This window comes from Chrysochloris asiatica, unplaced genomic scaffold (genome assembly GCF_000296735.1).
Source record: "Chrysochloris asiatica unplaced genomic scaffold, ChrAsi1.0 scaffold00003, whole genome shotgun sequence".
NCBI classification, from domain to species: Eukaryota; Metazoa; Chordata; class Mammalia; order Afrosoricida; family Chrysochloridae; genus Chrysochloris; species Chrysochloris asiatica.
Genome location: NW_006408521.1, coordinates 43,103,790 through 43,118,363, shown reverse-complemented (window position 1 = coordinate 43,118,363; position 14,574 = coordinate 43,103,790). Strand labels below are relative to the sequence as shown.

At 38.9% G+C, this 14,574-nt stretch overlaps 1 protein-coding gene across 1 annotated transcript in view; it reads right to left on the bottom strand.

The window, feature by feature from the left end:
• NHLRC2 (NHL repeat containing 2) overlaps positions 1-14,574 on the bottom strand; it is a 41,570-nt gene that overhangs the window by 11,540 nt on the left and 15,456 nt on the right. Inside the window, exons 4-6 of the mRNA XM_006831372.1 lie at positions 11,360-11,481; positions 8,730-8,859; positions 1,908-2,007 (exon numbers count right to left, since the gene is read on the bottom strand). Coding sequence (XP_006831435.1) covers positions 1,908-2,007; positions 8,730-8,859; positions 11,360-11,481 — 352 coding nt within the window. The remainder of the gene's footprint in view (positions 1-1,907; positions 2,008-8,729; positions 8,860-11,359; positions 11,482-14,574) is intronic.

Below are 14,574 nucleotides of genomic sequence, written 5' to 3'. Positions count from 1 at the left end.
CTTCACTGATTTGGAAATTTAGGCCGTTGTTGACCATGTATGTCCAACACAGGCAGCACAGAGGAGAGCACATTCTGACCACTCCATCCTTCCGTTGTGCTGTTTACGATAATGTCACATGTACAATGTTACTGGCAATCTCCATGTGGGCTCCTAGCATGTCTTGCTTGAATAGCAGCAAGAGTCTCTTGACTGCTATCTCTGTCTCTTGTCTGGTCCCACTCTGGCTACTGCCGGCTTTCTTTCCAAAACACAATCTAGTAATATCACTGCCTTGCTTTAAATCTTTCTATAAAGACTTGCAGAAATAATATCCAAACCTCTGAAGAGGATTCACAAGGTCTTATGTGACCTGGCTTCTACTGAGCAGTGCCATCTCTTACCCGGATCACCCCCTCTCCCTTTCTAACTCCTAATCTTCTATCAAGTCTCAGTTCAGTAACATCTTCCAGGAAGCTGCCTTGAACCTCTAATCTTATTGATACCAGGTGTCCTCTGGTTTTTTATACACAACAATTTCCAGGGAAAGGACGACTGCAGTGCTTCCTCTTGCTCACAGTAGCCCCCATATATACACACACACATTTACATTTTTTGTTTTAACTGTTTGGTGATCTGATTCTTGAGAATCGTAACCACATCTTTTCATTTATTTTTAACATAAGCAGAAGCATACTGCCTGGAATATGCTTAATAAATACTTGTTATATGAATGACTAAATATTGTAAAACATCGTTTAAATGTTCCAAAGCATCTCACACACACAATCTGGATGATCAGTTATCTGGGCCGTCTAGACAACTGCTCCCTTCTACCAACGGCAGGATCTAAGATGACCAGCACTTATTTATTTATTCAGCAAACCCTTACTGAGCTCCATTAGGTATCAGATACTGTGCTAAGAACAGGGACACAAACATGGATCAAGACAAGGTCTCTTCCTAAAAAAGGCAGTCTAGTCGGGAAAAAACAATTATGTAATAAAGCAAGTACAAGCAAGAAGAGAGACAGAAAAGGGAGACAATTTATCAGTGCAGCAATGTAGCAACGTACCGGGTGTAGTGAGGTCACAGAGACGAGTATGGGCAGATTTACCTGGGGGGTAGGGAGAAGAGGAAAGGCTTTTGGGGAAAGATGTAAGAAACTATGCAGATACTATCATTTCATTTTTACATCTGCAGCAATCGCAGCAAAGCTATTTGAACATACTGCCTATGTCAGCCACTATTCTGGGCTATTCACCGTCTGAGGCCTAAGGAGTTAAAGAGACGTCCTCAACTCACACAGATCATGAGGGGCAGAGTCAAGATTCAATCTCGGGCTTAACCATGAAACTTTCAACCCCTCTGCTAGTTCATATTCAAATATTTGAATTCATGATCGGGGCGATCTGAGCTGTATCTTTAAAAGATAAGCATCCACCATGTATTTCTAGCTCTTTCTGGATGCTCTCAGTAGGCTTGCTCTTCCCCTGGGAGTTAGGTGTGGCTTTGGCTGATGAAATGTAAGAAGTGATGCATGTTACTTCTGCGGAGATGGTGAAAAGCCAGCTTCTCTCTGGGAGGATGACGGACAAAGTTCCAGATGGTGGCTGCGTCATCAGCCTGGGGGCAGAGTCATGTTCTCCAGCAAAACCATGTGAGTAAGCTACGAATAAACCTTGTTCTTTAAGCCACTGAGAACTTGGCCTGTTTGTGATGGCAGTATACCACGTGTGCTACCTGACTTTTGCTCACCTGTTAGTTTCCTATGCACACTATATACAATGGCACATGGCTTCTGTGGGTGCGTTATATGCAAAAGCACACTAGCCTAGCATATCCTCACTAGTACAGTGGGCGCTGCTGGGAGGGTGACTCTGAGAATGGGAATCCGGTGAACTCCAAATACAGATGTTGCCACTTACTTTTTCTTTGGTAGTGTGCCACAGTCCAATAGGAGTGCCCATATCTGATGAGTCCCTGCCATGGCGATCCACAGAATGTCATTTCTTTGAACCTCTGAAGCTTTATTAAAACAAACAACAGTTATTAGATACATATCTGGTAAATATAAATAGGCAAACTGTTCCAGAAATTTAAATTCAGGGAAGGCAGCGTTTTGTTTATAAATCATCTAATAAGGGAAAATAAAAATATCAGCAATGCTTTGTTTTGAAATTGTCCATTTTCCTTGTGAAAGACTTATAATTTTATGTGTAAACTTTTCCAGGCAAAGGTGTAAATTAATAAAGTATGAGCATTATTTTAGTCTCCCCTGGTTACTAATTTCTTTAGAAGCTTCGAGTAACACAGAAAACTACAAAAGCAGAGGCTGTAGCAGGCCAGGACTTTGGTGTTTGGGATTCTGTGTGGGGATGATGACAATGAAGGATAGTACTGACAACCACACAGGGCACTTTCAATGCATAAGGGACTGAGCTAAGCATTTCATATGGATTATTCTCCGTAATTTATTACGAAGTTTTATTATAGTCATCTCCATTTTATAGATAAAGAAACAAATTCAATGAGGTTAGTGAAAAGCTTGTTAATATTCACACAACTAGTAAGTAAGTGCCAGATCTGAACTGTGAATCCATTCATGAACTAGGCTCTAGATACCAGTATTCTAACTGGACTGAAAGAGCTAGAGAAGTGAGCTTATACTCTTCTGCCCAGCTCTCTCTTGGCCCCTCTCTTCTCCCTCCCTTCTGCCTCGGCCGGCTCTAGGAACTTCGCCTGGGCATCAAAGACTCGAGTCTATTTTCATGTGAGATCAGAAACAGGGATCTAATCAAAGTCATCAGAGCTTCCTGCTCAGGGACAGGTGGCCCAGCTCACCCCTTCTGCCCTTCCTCCCCATCTTGTTGTCAGGTGAGTTGAGTTGGCTCTGACGCACGATGACCTGACGTTCAGCAGAGTGAAATGTTACCTAGCCCTGTGCCAGCTTCGTGATCACTGCTATCTTTGAGTCCACTGCTGTGACTAGTGTGTGAGCCCACCTCAATGAGGCTCCTCTCCTCCTTACTGAGCCATCTGACGGAAGTCCTTTAGATGCCAGCCTAAGATGTTTGGCTGTTATTCTCCAAGACAGTAGGAGCTGTGGGGGCTTTTAAAAATGCAAGTGATCTCATCAGAAACATGCATTAACAACAACAACAAAATGTGTTACTGGACTTTGATCCATGAAACCTGAACCTTTTTTTTTTTAAATTGGTGTAGTCTTGATGTGACGCTGTAGGATAAGCACTGACTACAAGGACGTTTGAATTGTAAGGTTAGAAGTTCAAAGTCACCAGGCGCTCATTGGGAACCCTATACTGGGTCGCTAAGAGTCAGAACCACTCAATGGCACTTCACAACAGTCAGATCAACTAGGACTCATTCTTGAATCATCTGGAGACCCTAGCTTGTGGGGAATCCCTGGGTGGTGTAAATGGTAATATGCTATTAAGTGAGGGTTAGAAGTTCGATTCTACCCAGAGGTACTTAGGAAGTAAGCCTGATACTAACTTTTCACAATCAACCACTGACAACCTCTGGAGCACAGCTGTACTCTGTAGGTCACCACGAGTAGGAACTCATTCCAGGGCAACTGGTTTTCATCTGACTGAAATCTTATCAACACCAGCTCAATGAAAGCAGAAGAACTTCCTCACACATTTAGGCAAAAAATACTGCAATTCTTTGCATTTCAACAAAATAAAAACACACAAATGATACCACATAAATTTTATTCCTACACAACTGTCTGAATCATAGGATTCTTTTTAAAGGAGAACTATTCTAATGGTTTTGCCTTCGGTATGGATTACATCTCAATGTAAAGAAAACAAAAATCCTTACCAATGGACCAATAAACAACATTCTTATCAAAGGAGAAAAGTCTGAAGTTGTCAAGGACTTCATTCTTCTTGGATCAAACATCAACACTCACAGAAGCAGCAGTCAATAAATCAAACAACATATAGCATTAGCCAAATCTGCTGCACATGAACTTTTTAAAGTTTTGAAGAGCAAAGATGTCAGCTTGAGGACTAAGGAGCGCCTGATCCAAGCCATGGTATTTTCAATAACCTCATATGCATGTGAAAGCTGGACAGTGAATAAGGAAGACCATAGGAGAATTGATGCTTTTGAGTTATGGTGTTGGAGGAGAACACTGAAAAGTGCTATAGGCTGCCAAAAGAACCAACAGATCCGTTTTGGAAGATGTGCAGTCAGAGTGCTCCTTGGAGCCCAGGATGGTCACACTTCATCTCTCATACTTCGGACATATTGTCAGGAGGGACAAGTTGCTGGAGAAGGATATCATGTTTGGTAAGGTGGAAGGTCAGAGAAGAAGAGGAAGATCCCCAACAAGATGGATCAGCCAAGCGGCAGCATCAATAGACTCAAGCGTGGCAACAGTAGTGAGGGTGGCCCAGGATCGGGCAGTGTTTCGTTCTGCTGTGCATAAGAGCACTATGAGTTGGTACTGACTCGATGGCATGTAACAACAACAACAACATTCTAATGGTATTTTATAGCATCGAAATAGAAGTGAGAGAAAGCTACTATCTAAGCACCACTATAGATTATCAGCCTAGCATACTAAATAGCTAGATTTCAAAGTCTAAAGGATTTGGGAGCCTGGCTGCGCTCTGACCTGTAAGATTTAAAAAACATAAATAAATAACTAAAAATCTCTTGGGTTACTGTTTGGTACATTAGCAGAAACAGTACAGACCTGATGCCTATTTTGGCAATATGGCAGTTTTGGCTGGGAAAAGAAAGAAAGAAAGAAAGAATTTATAGCAATAGTAATTATTTTTGTAGTCCTGGTCTGACACCGTGGGCTAATGTGCTGGACTGCAAAGTTGATTTGAACCACAAGGGCAGTGGTTCAAGCTCACTAGCTGCTCCCTGGAAATCTTATACAGGGTCACTATGCGTTAGAACTGACTCAATGGCACTTTACAACAACAGTAATTATTTTCAGTGCATTATGAAGTTCTGATTACAGTTAAGAGTAATGATCAAAAAGAAGAATGAGAAAAAAAAATCACTTTTGTAAAAATCACTTTGTTGTTGTTAAGTGCTGTCGAGTTGTTTCTGATCCATAGTGAGGAAGGATATCCTGTATAGCGTTTCCAAGGTGTGGCTGGTGATCTTGAAACATCAACCTTGCAGTTCAAACTGACCTTGTGGTTTAGTGCTTATCCTACAGCACCATACCATGTATCCTAAAATTCACCTTAGGAATTATTTTTGCATCTTTAGCCTAAAATGGCAAAATGAGGATAAATATTCAGACACAATTTGAAATATGAGGAACCCTGTTGGTGGTACAGGATAAGTCCTGGACTGCAAACCAGACGGTTGGCAGTTCAAATCCAGTATACACTCTTCGGGAGAAGATGAGACTTTCTGCTCCTAATCAAGATTTACAACCTCAGAAACCCAATACAACAGGGTTACAATGAGTTGGAACTGACTTGACGGCATCTAACAATAATAACATTTACAGTATGAGGGGGCTTCAAAACATTTATGGAAAAATGGGATTATCTTAATTCCACTGTTCCATGAGCTTTCTGGAGCCCCCTTGTATATACACACAGACAGGATTTGATTTTAGTGTAATCTGAAGTGGAGGTGGTAGTGGTTATGTGCCGTGGAGTCGGATCTGACACATAGTGACCCTGCATAGGGATTCTAAGGCCATATATCTTTATGGGAGCAGAAAGTCTCATCTTTCTCCCTTGGAACTGCTGGTAGTTTCAAAATGCTGACTATGAGATCAGCAGCCTGACTTGTAACCACTATGCTACAAGAGCTCCTTGTAATCTAAAGTGGTAGTTCTTAAAAAATTTTAGGGACTAAAAAACCACTTTGAAAATCTGATGAAAGCTATGAAACATTTCCCCAATCTGAGAGAGAATTTCTGGAAGGTTTAAGCACCTCATGAAGCCTAACCCTGAATATCTCTGGCATGCTACTCTTGGATTAGAATAGTCATTGTGATTGCAGCTCCTTCACATAGTACTTGAAACTCATTTTCTTTTAGCTAGCATTCTGAAAGGCATTGGGCTTAAGTGCAGTCAAGATTACTATTCCTGCCAAATCTATGGAATGAAGATATTTCGGATTGCAAGATAGCTGCAGAGCCAGATGCTTTTAATGATCTGTTGAACGAAAGTGGTGGTGGTAGTGTGCTGTGGAGTTGGTTCCCACTCATAGCAACCCTGTACAGGTTGTTAATGAGTCTCCTCCAATCCTGATGACACGTTTTTCTTCATAGAACCCAGCTTCTTGGATTATTTCCTCAGCATACAGGTTGAATAAGCATGGTGAAAGAATACAACCTTGTCGCACACCTTTTTTAACTTTAAATCATTCAGTGTTCCCATGCTCTGTTCGAACAACTGTCTCTTAGTCCATGTACAGCTTCCTCATGAACACAATTAAGTGTTCCGGAATACTCATACTTTGCAATGTTGTCCATAGCATGTCAAGATCCACAGAATCGAAAGCCTTTGCATAGTCAATAAAGCACAGGTAAACATCTTTCTGCTATTCTCTGCTTTCAACCAAGATCCATCGGACATCAGCAATGAAATCCGTCTTTCCATTGGCCTCTTCTGAATCCGGCTTGAACCTCTGGAAGTTCTCTGTCAATGTATGCTTGTAGTCGTTTCTGTATTAGCTTTAGTAAAACTTTACTCGCCTGGGATATCAAAGATATCGTCCTGGTGGGGACAAATACTTTTACCTCTGAAACTGCTTAGAACAGCTTCATGGTAATAAAAAGCGGAGCAAGTTTCAATTGGCTTTATTGCTGTCTTAAAATCTGTAATAGGCTGTTTAGACTTATTTCCTGGTCACCTGGTCACCAAGCTCGCCCTTTAGTGAGCAACTGAAATAACTCAAGTGTTGTTTAGAACACAGAATTCCATTTATGCAATTCTCAACAAATAACTTACTCAAAATACCTGAGCTAAATAGATAAAGTTCAGGTGGTTCTCAAAATCCATTATTATTTTTTTAATTATCTATTTTATGAGTATTAAAGACTTGAGATAAAAGTTGATTAGGATGAAAAAAGACTTTTGAATTATAGACAAATTGGCATCAAAACAGACAAATCATCTCAAACATAAAGCCATACAACTAAGCTGATATTTATTCACTCTTTAAATATAGTTGTTCTTCTTGTTGTAACGTGCCATCGAGTCGGTCCCAACCCACAGCAACCCTGTATAGGGTTCCAAGGAGCAGCTGGTCTCAAATCCCATTTTCAATGTAACTTTCTTGATGCATTAATCTAGTTATAGGTCCATAGATAACTAGCTCAGTATTGCTGAGGGCCAGTGAAAACTGAGCTAACAAATGCTCCTGGATTATCTTTTAGTCAATTAATAAAGGTAGTAAAGATCATAAAGATTAGTCTTGTTCATCAATAGCTACATTAATTTGGTAGGACATTATGCTTTTTGTTTTTTTAATTGCTGAAAAGCAACTATCATTTTAATGCAAATTTTAAAAATCTAAAACGAAAAGTGGCTGTCACTTTTTTTTTTTTTTTTTTTCAAATGAGAGTAAACAAGGACTCTGTTGTATGGTATGGTTCATGAACAACTTCTGAAGTTCTGGAACTATAATGCTTTCCAAGTAAGGATGTTCAGAACTACATTAACTAGAAGCTGCAGCTGGGCGCTATGTGTCGTGCTGCTATCTGCAAGGTCAGTAGTTCAAATCCACCAGACACTCTGAGGGAGAGAGATGAGTCTCAGAAACTTTACAGAGGGTTGCTATTAGTCAGAATTGACTTGATGGCAGTGGGTGGGTTTTATATAAAATATAATAATGTAATGTTATACAAGGGAATTTCAAATAGAATACATGGGAAACTGGACTTAAAAGATAATGGATAAGGATCACATGGAACCTCGGCAACCTAAAACAGAGCCATTGCCATGCTGCAATCAGTTTCGATGACAGGTAAGACGGAGGAATTCGCACTGACCGCCTAAGACAGGCAGTGTCCCCTAAACAAATAATAAATAAGGGGGAAACGGAGGTAGACCATGCAGACCCGGCCAGGAGTTCAAGGCCCTGTGGGCCCAAGCGTTGCAGACCGTCCAAACCATAGGCTCTGAGGATCAGACTTTAGCCACCTAGCAGACATAGCAAACTGTCCCTCATCTGATTATTCAGTTATGCTTGTTAGTAATCGCATACATGAGCCTGGATATCCACAGATAAATGTAAAAACCTTCCTTAAAAGCCAAGACTGTAAATTCCAAAAAGGCAAAGTTCCCCCCCCACCCAAAAAAAGGAGAAAAGCCAAAGAGGATAGATAGAAACACTGTTGACTGATGATGTATGGAAGGGATTGTAATCAATGTAATGAAACAAGTCATATGAATGCTGAATGTGAAACTGATGATGTGCCCTGTAAACTTTCACTCAATCCACAATAAAAAACTTAAAATAAATAAATAAATAAATAAATAATGGAATTTTCCCATGAACTTTTTGAAGCCCCTTCATATAATATGATATATACTCTCTGATGTACGTATGTACATATTATTGTTGCCTTTAATTTGTTTTAACAAAATTAATGAATCCCAACCCATAGGTATAAAAGTATGAAATAACTAGCAGTAGAATCAATGCAAATAAATATCCCCAACATATTTCTTAAATCTCACTTTTATTAAGCAAAGTTTGTTTATATTTAATATCAAAAGTTTACATACCTGATGTTCCAAAAACGACATCCCAAGGAGAACTAATGGGTTGCTGGTCTCCTCTGGCTCCACCTTCTTTATCTGTGCCTTGAATTCCAATGCCAGCTACAGTGCTTACGGCCTTGGTTTCTAGATCAATCTATAGAAATGGAACGAACGTTTTACGTAATGCATGTTCCTTCTGCTCTTTGCTTTGGCACATGTGTGAATCTTTGCAGGAGAACACATACAATGTCTTTCCAACACAGCGTTTTTGTTTTTTTAAAGATTCATCAACTATGGGGTAGACTTCTTGTTACTTAAATTCACACAACTCAGTTCCTCTCAGCCCTACCTGTCCGTTTCTCTTTCTTCCACCAGCACTAAAGCTGATCTAATATTAGCTATCAAATCTTTTAAGAGAAAGTGAAATTTAACATTTTAAAATATTAACTAGCAATATGCGTACTTCATGAAAATATATAAGTTTCAATTTTAATTATGCACCAATAAGTATAAAAAGCAGGAAAAACAAACCCTGGGTAGGAGGAGAGGGGAAATCTGATTTCCAAAGTTGAAAGATCATCATATTCAAAACTGAGGTTTTGAAAGAAAGAAAAAAATAATGATGAGGCATGCAAAGAAACAAAGTATGGTTCATTCACAGGGTCAGGGGTAGGGAGAAAACTCAACAGAAATGGTCTCTGAGGAAGCCCAAACTTTGAATTAAATAGACAAAGACTTCAAATTACCTATTTAAAATATTCTCAAAGTCCTGTAAGAAACAATGACAACGAAATAAAAGAAACCCTGAAAACATGTTCCCTCTATATACTATCTACAGAAGTCTTACTTTAGATCCAAAGACAGACATCATGAATGTAAGAGGATGGAGAAATATACTCCACACAAACAGTAATCAAAGTAAAGCTGGAGTGGCTGTGCTAATACCAGCCAAATATCCTTGAGATGAGACAGATATTGCATAATGATAAAGGGTTAAGACATCCAGAAGGTACAAGTATAAAAACATACCTAACAATAGAGTCTCAAAATACAAGGGGCTTTGAAAGTTCATGGACAAAATCTATTATCATTTAATTCCATTTTCCATGTACTTTTTGACATCCCCTCATACACAAAAGGAATCCTGGTGTGGCACTGTGGGTTAATATGCTTGACTGGAAAGTTGGTTTGGACTGCAAGGCCGGTGGCTTCAGGCTCACCAGCTGCTCCTTAGAAACCTTATACAGGATCGCTGTGGGTCGGAACTGACTTGACAGCACTTTACAACAGCAGCAATATATATAAAGCAAAAACAGATAAATCAACCATAATGGCTGGACATTTCAACCTCCCACTTTCAATAACGGAGAGAATGCCAGAAAAAGATAAACAAGGAAGCAGAACACTGACATACACCATGCACCATAATGGACTCAGAAGCAATGTATTGGGATGTTTTTTGTTTTTTGATATACCAACTACCCTAACAGACACAGAGCACGCAGTCTCCAGGACAGTGCACAAAAGAAATCTTAATGAATTTAAAAAACATAAAACCATACAAAGTATCTTCTCCAATCACAATGGAATGAAATTAGAAATCCATAATAGAAAGAAAACTGGAAACTGCACAAATATGAAGCAATGAAATACAACACTTTTAAACAACCATTGGGGCAAAGAAATCACAGGAAAATTAGAAAATACTTTGAAATGAATGAAAATGAAAACACAACATATCAAAAATCATGGGATACAGTAAAAGTAGCGCTTAAAGCAAAGTTTAAAGCTGTAAATGCTTACTTAAAAAATAAAAGAGATCTTAAATCAACAACCTAACCTGTGACCATTCAGAACTAGAAAATGAAGTGTCAACTAAGCCCAAAGCAAGTAGAAAGAAGACAGTAATAAAAATTAAAGTGGAGATTAAGGAAATCCAGACAAGAAAAACAACAAAGAATCAATGAAACCGAAGTTGGTTCTTTACAAAGATCAACAAACTTGGTAAAGCTTAGCTAGGCAGGCCAATAAAAAAGAGAGAAGACTAAAATTATTAAAATCAGACATAAAAGACACAATGTTACTACTGACCTTATAAAAAGCATTTAAGACAATATGATGAACAACTAAAATTAGATAACCCAGATGAAATGGATCAATTCCTAGAAACACACACACTACTAAAATTGATACAAAAAATCTGAACAGATCTCTAACTAGTAGAGATGTAGACAGTAATCAAAAAACTTCCAACAAAGCAAAGCTTAAGACCAGATGGCTTCCCTTGTGAATTCTATCAAACACTTGAAGAAGTAACACCAAACCTTCTCAAATTTATCTAAAATAACAGAAGAGGATGGAAAATGTATATAATGTAAATGAGGGGTTGCTTAGGTCTGGGAGTAGGTCGGAATGAGATGAACCTAATTGAGCATGAGGCTTCTTACTGAGGGGTTTGGGATGATAAAGCAAATGACTGTGAAACAAGGGAAACAAGATTGTTATGAATAAAACTAAAGCAGGTGCCTCTGAAAAAACTGAATAGGGTGCTTTGAGAGCCTATGAACTGTTACTGGAAATGTGTAAGGTGGCAAATAACCATCAGTTTTTCTGACTAGAAGTACTATAACTTTTTATTTCAAATGGGAAATTACCTTTCTTATCAGGTGGTTTTCAGTATCTGCCACATATATGATATTATTCAGTATGGCTACACCTTGTGGTGAATTAAACGTTGACTCTGAAAATGTTCCATCTTTTCTTCCAGGGTGAGGTCCTGGAAATTAAGACAAATATTTTTACCTATAAAAAAGTAATGACAAGAATAAACACAAAATAACTAGATGTACAACAGAATGAACCACTGTGTAGTCCTGCGCCATCCTCAGTCAGTGTTGTTGGAGTCCATTGGTTCCCAAGCCATTTCTGTTTTTCTCAAATGTGACTTTTGCTAATCATAGCATTTAACTGTGTAATAGTTACTAGTGTACTTAAGTATAGTACCATAGACCATAAGAAAATGATTTTAAAGCATTTAAATAGTACCCAGACCAGAAAGAACTGAACATTTTTATATCTTTCTGCATCTAGAGGAAATATTTTTTAACAGTTTTTGAAGATGTCCTTTTTTGATAATACAATAGACGTTATGAATCCTTTCCCCCCCAAAATACATATATGCTGCAAATAATTTTAAAGAGCTCCAAGATCCCCTAGGGAGTTCTGGTGTGGCACTGTAAAGTAAAGCACTGGAAAGCACTGGACTGCTAACTGCAAGGTCACTGGTTCAAACCCACCAGCTGTTTCTTGGAAACCCGTCCAAAATTACTGAGTTGGAACTGATTTGACAGTATGTAACAGATTCCCTAAGGGAATTCATAAATTTCTTGAGAGTCCAAGGACCCCAGATTAAGAATCCGTCACGTCTACCACTTCACTATGCCACAAAGTTCTAGAACATCTCACACATATTTAAGAGCGAATGATCGAGACAGAGTGATTCTGATTTAATTAGCTACTTCTCTGTTTCTGTAATACACGTGGAGTTTCAGGGGTGGACAGTACCACATTTTAAATATATAACGTGCATAGTATGCATAAGGAACTAACATACAAGAGAGCTACATGGTCTGCCAAAGGTCTGAGCATGTGTGATTTGTGTAAAATACAGTAGATAATCAAATAGAAGCAATTATTACTGCTCTGGCCAGAGTCACTTTTAGACAACCCACTTAAAGTCTCTAAGCCAGCACTCCCAAACTATACTTCGCAGAATCCTATTGTCCCTGTGGTGCTGTGGGTTAATGCGCTGGACTGCAAAGGCGGTTTGAACTGCAAGGTCAGTGGTTCAAGCTCACCAGTAGCTTCTCGGAAACCCTATACAAGGTCGCTATGTGTTGGAACCGACTCACGGCACTTAACAACAAAAACAACTGTCCCTGATGTTAGGAAAAGAGATAGAATCATGTAGTGGCTGTTGTTCTTAGGTGCCCTCAAGTCAATTTAAATGTATAGTGGCCTCTGTTAAAGAGTAGAACTGCCCCATAGGATTTTCCTGGCTGTCTCCTTTGCAGAAGCAGATCGCTAATCTTTTGCCTGTGGAGCTGCTGGAAGTGTTTCAACAAGCAAGCTTTTTTTTTAGGTTAGCAGTTTGAATGCTTAACTTTGCTAGGAATATGAATTCTACAGCCCAACAGACTTGGTTCAAATCCTAGCTCTACTGCTTCTCAAATGACGCTTTGTCTCAATTTCCTCTTCTGTAAAATGGGACTGAAGTGGTGCTTACTTCAGAGCACTGTGAGAATTGACTGTGTTGATACAGATAAGTGCTTGGAAGGGTACCACATATGTATCAGGCACATGCGAGTGACTGCAATGATTATTACTGTTACTATTATAATTACATACAGTGTAGCTATTGATGGGCATTCCATGGGGAGAGGGGAAGGGAGAGTGCTGTGGTCACTTCCAATTAGAAAATAGTGTGCATTATACCCACGCTTGAGCGCAGTAGCTCCATAGGATAAGTACTGGACTGCGAATCGCAAGGGTGGTGGTTCAAGTCCACCAGCTACTCCGCAAGAGAAAGATGAGGTTTTCTGCTGTTGTAAAGATTTAAAAGCCTCGGAAATCCTATATAGGATTGCTCTGAGTCGGAACTGCCCCGACACCACTGAAGGACAACATGCCCCGCCCTCTTGGATATTCCCAACACACATAGGAGCTGAGCAACGTTGACAAGCCCAGTGACACCCTAACAACATAACAGCTGTCCAGTCACATCAAATCCATGGTTCCCAAGTGTATTTGACCAAAAATTCATCTTTTACATGAACAGTTATTAATATATCACAGGATAATGGTATTTCTAGAAACTGTTTGAGAAATATAGCTTGCTATTGGTCTATTTGTTTAACATGGGAGACTATTCTCCTACACCATTCTGAAAATGATAGAATTTATTAAAAACTTTTACAAACCATTTTAATTCAAGCTTCTACAACATATGTTCAGTAACAATCTTAACTGCCTGTCAGAAATCAACATACCAAGTAGCTAAAACAAAATAAACAACACAAAACAAACACACATACTATAACAGCAACAACAAAGCAAACCTTTGTTATGAACAGGAGACATAAAAACTTAAAAGCTAAGGAAGTAGCATCCTGGCATTCTCAGAACAGTATGAGAGGGCTTATGGATCCGACTGACTTATTTCTGGAATTCTGGTCTCCGTACTCTATGCATTAACACAGCATGTGTTACCAAAGCATGGGTGCAAAAGATAAATTGTTTTTCTCTTTGACTAATGTGCCAGATGCCAATTTTGCCTAGACACACAGGATTAATAACAGCGTACTTAATAAATCTTATTAATTATGTAGATGTAAACAAGAACCCTTTTTAGATCTGAGAGTACAGAGACGGGAACAAAATGATCTATACTTACATAATTATTTTTCATTCCCAAAAAAAGATGAATCTAGAGTATACTGAAGTTCTTATGGAAGGAAAGTCAAAGTATGTGTAAATACTAGCTTATTTCTTTCATAATATAAATCTCCAATTCCTAGGGTATGCTAAGGTTTTGAAAAGACATGGCTACATTTTCATGAAAAGTGAAATATACTTCCATTTAAAACATCTGAAATCTAGAAAGTATATAGATTGTGGCACTAAGCACTGGAATGCTAACTGTAATGTCAGGAGTTCAAACCCACCAGGTGTTCTGTGGGAGACAGATGACGTTTTTTGCTGCTGTTCTGTTTTTACAGTTCAGGAACCTTATCCAGGGTTACTATGAGTCAGCAGTGACTCAGTGACAATGAGTTTGGTTTTGAGTTGTTTTCATTAGATATCATGGTGA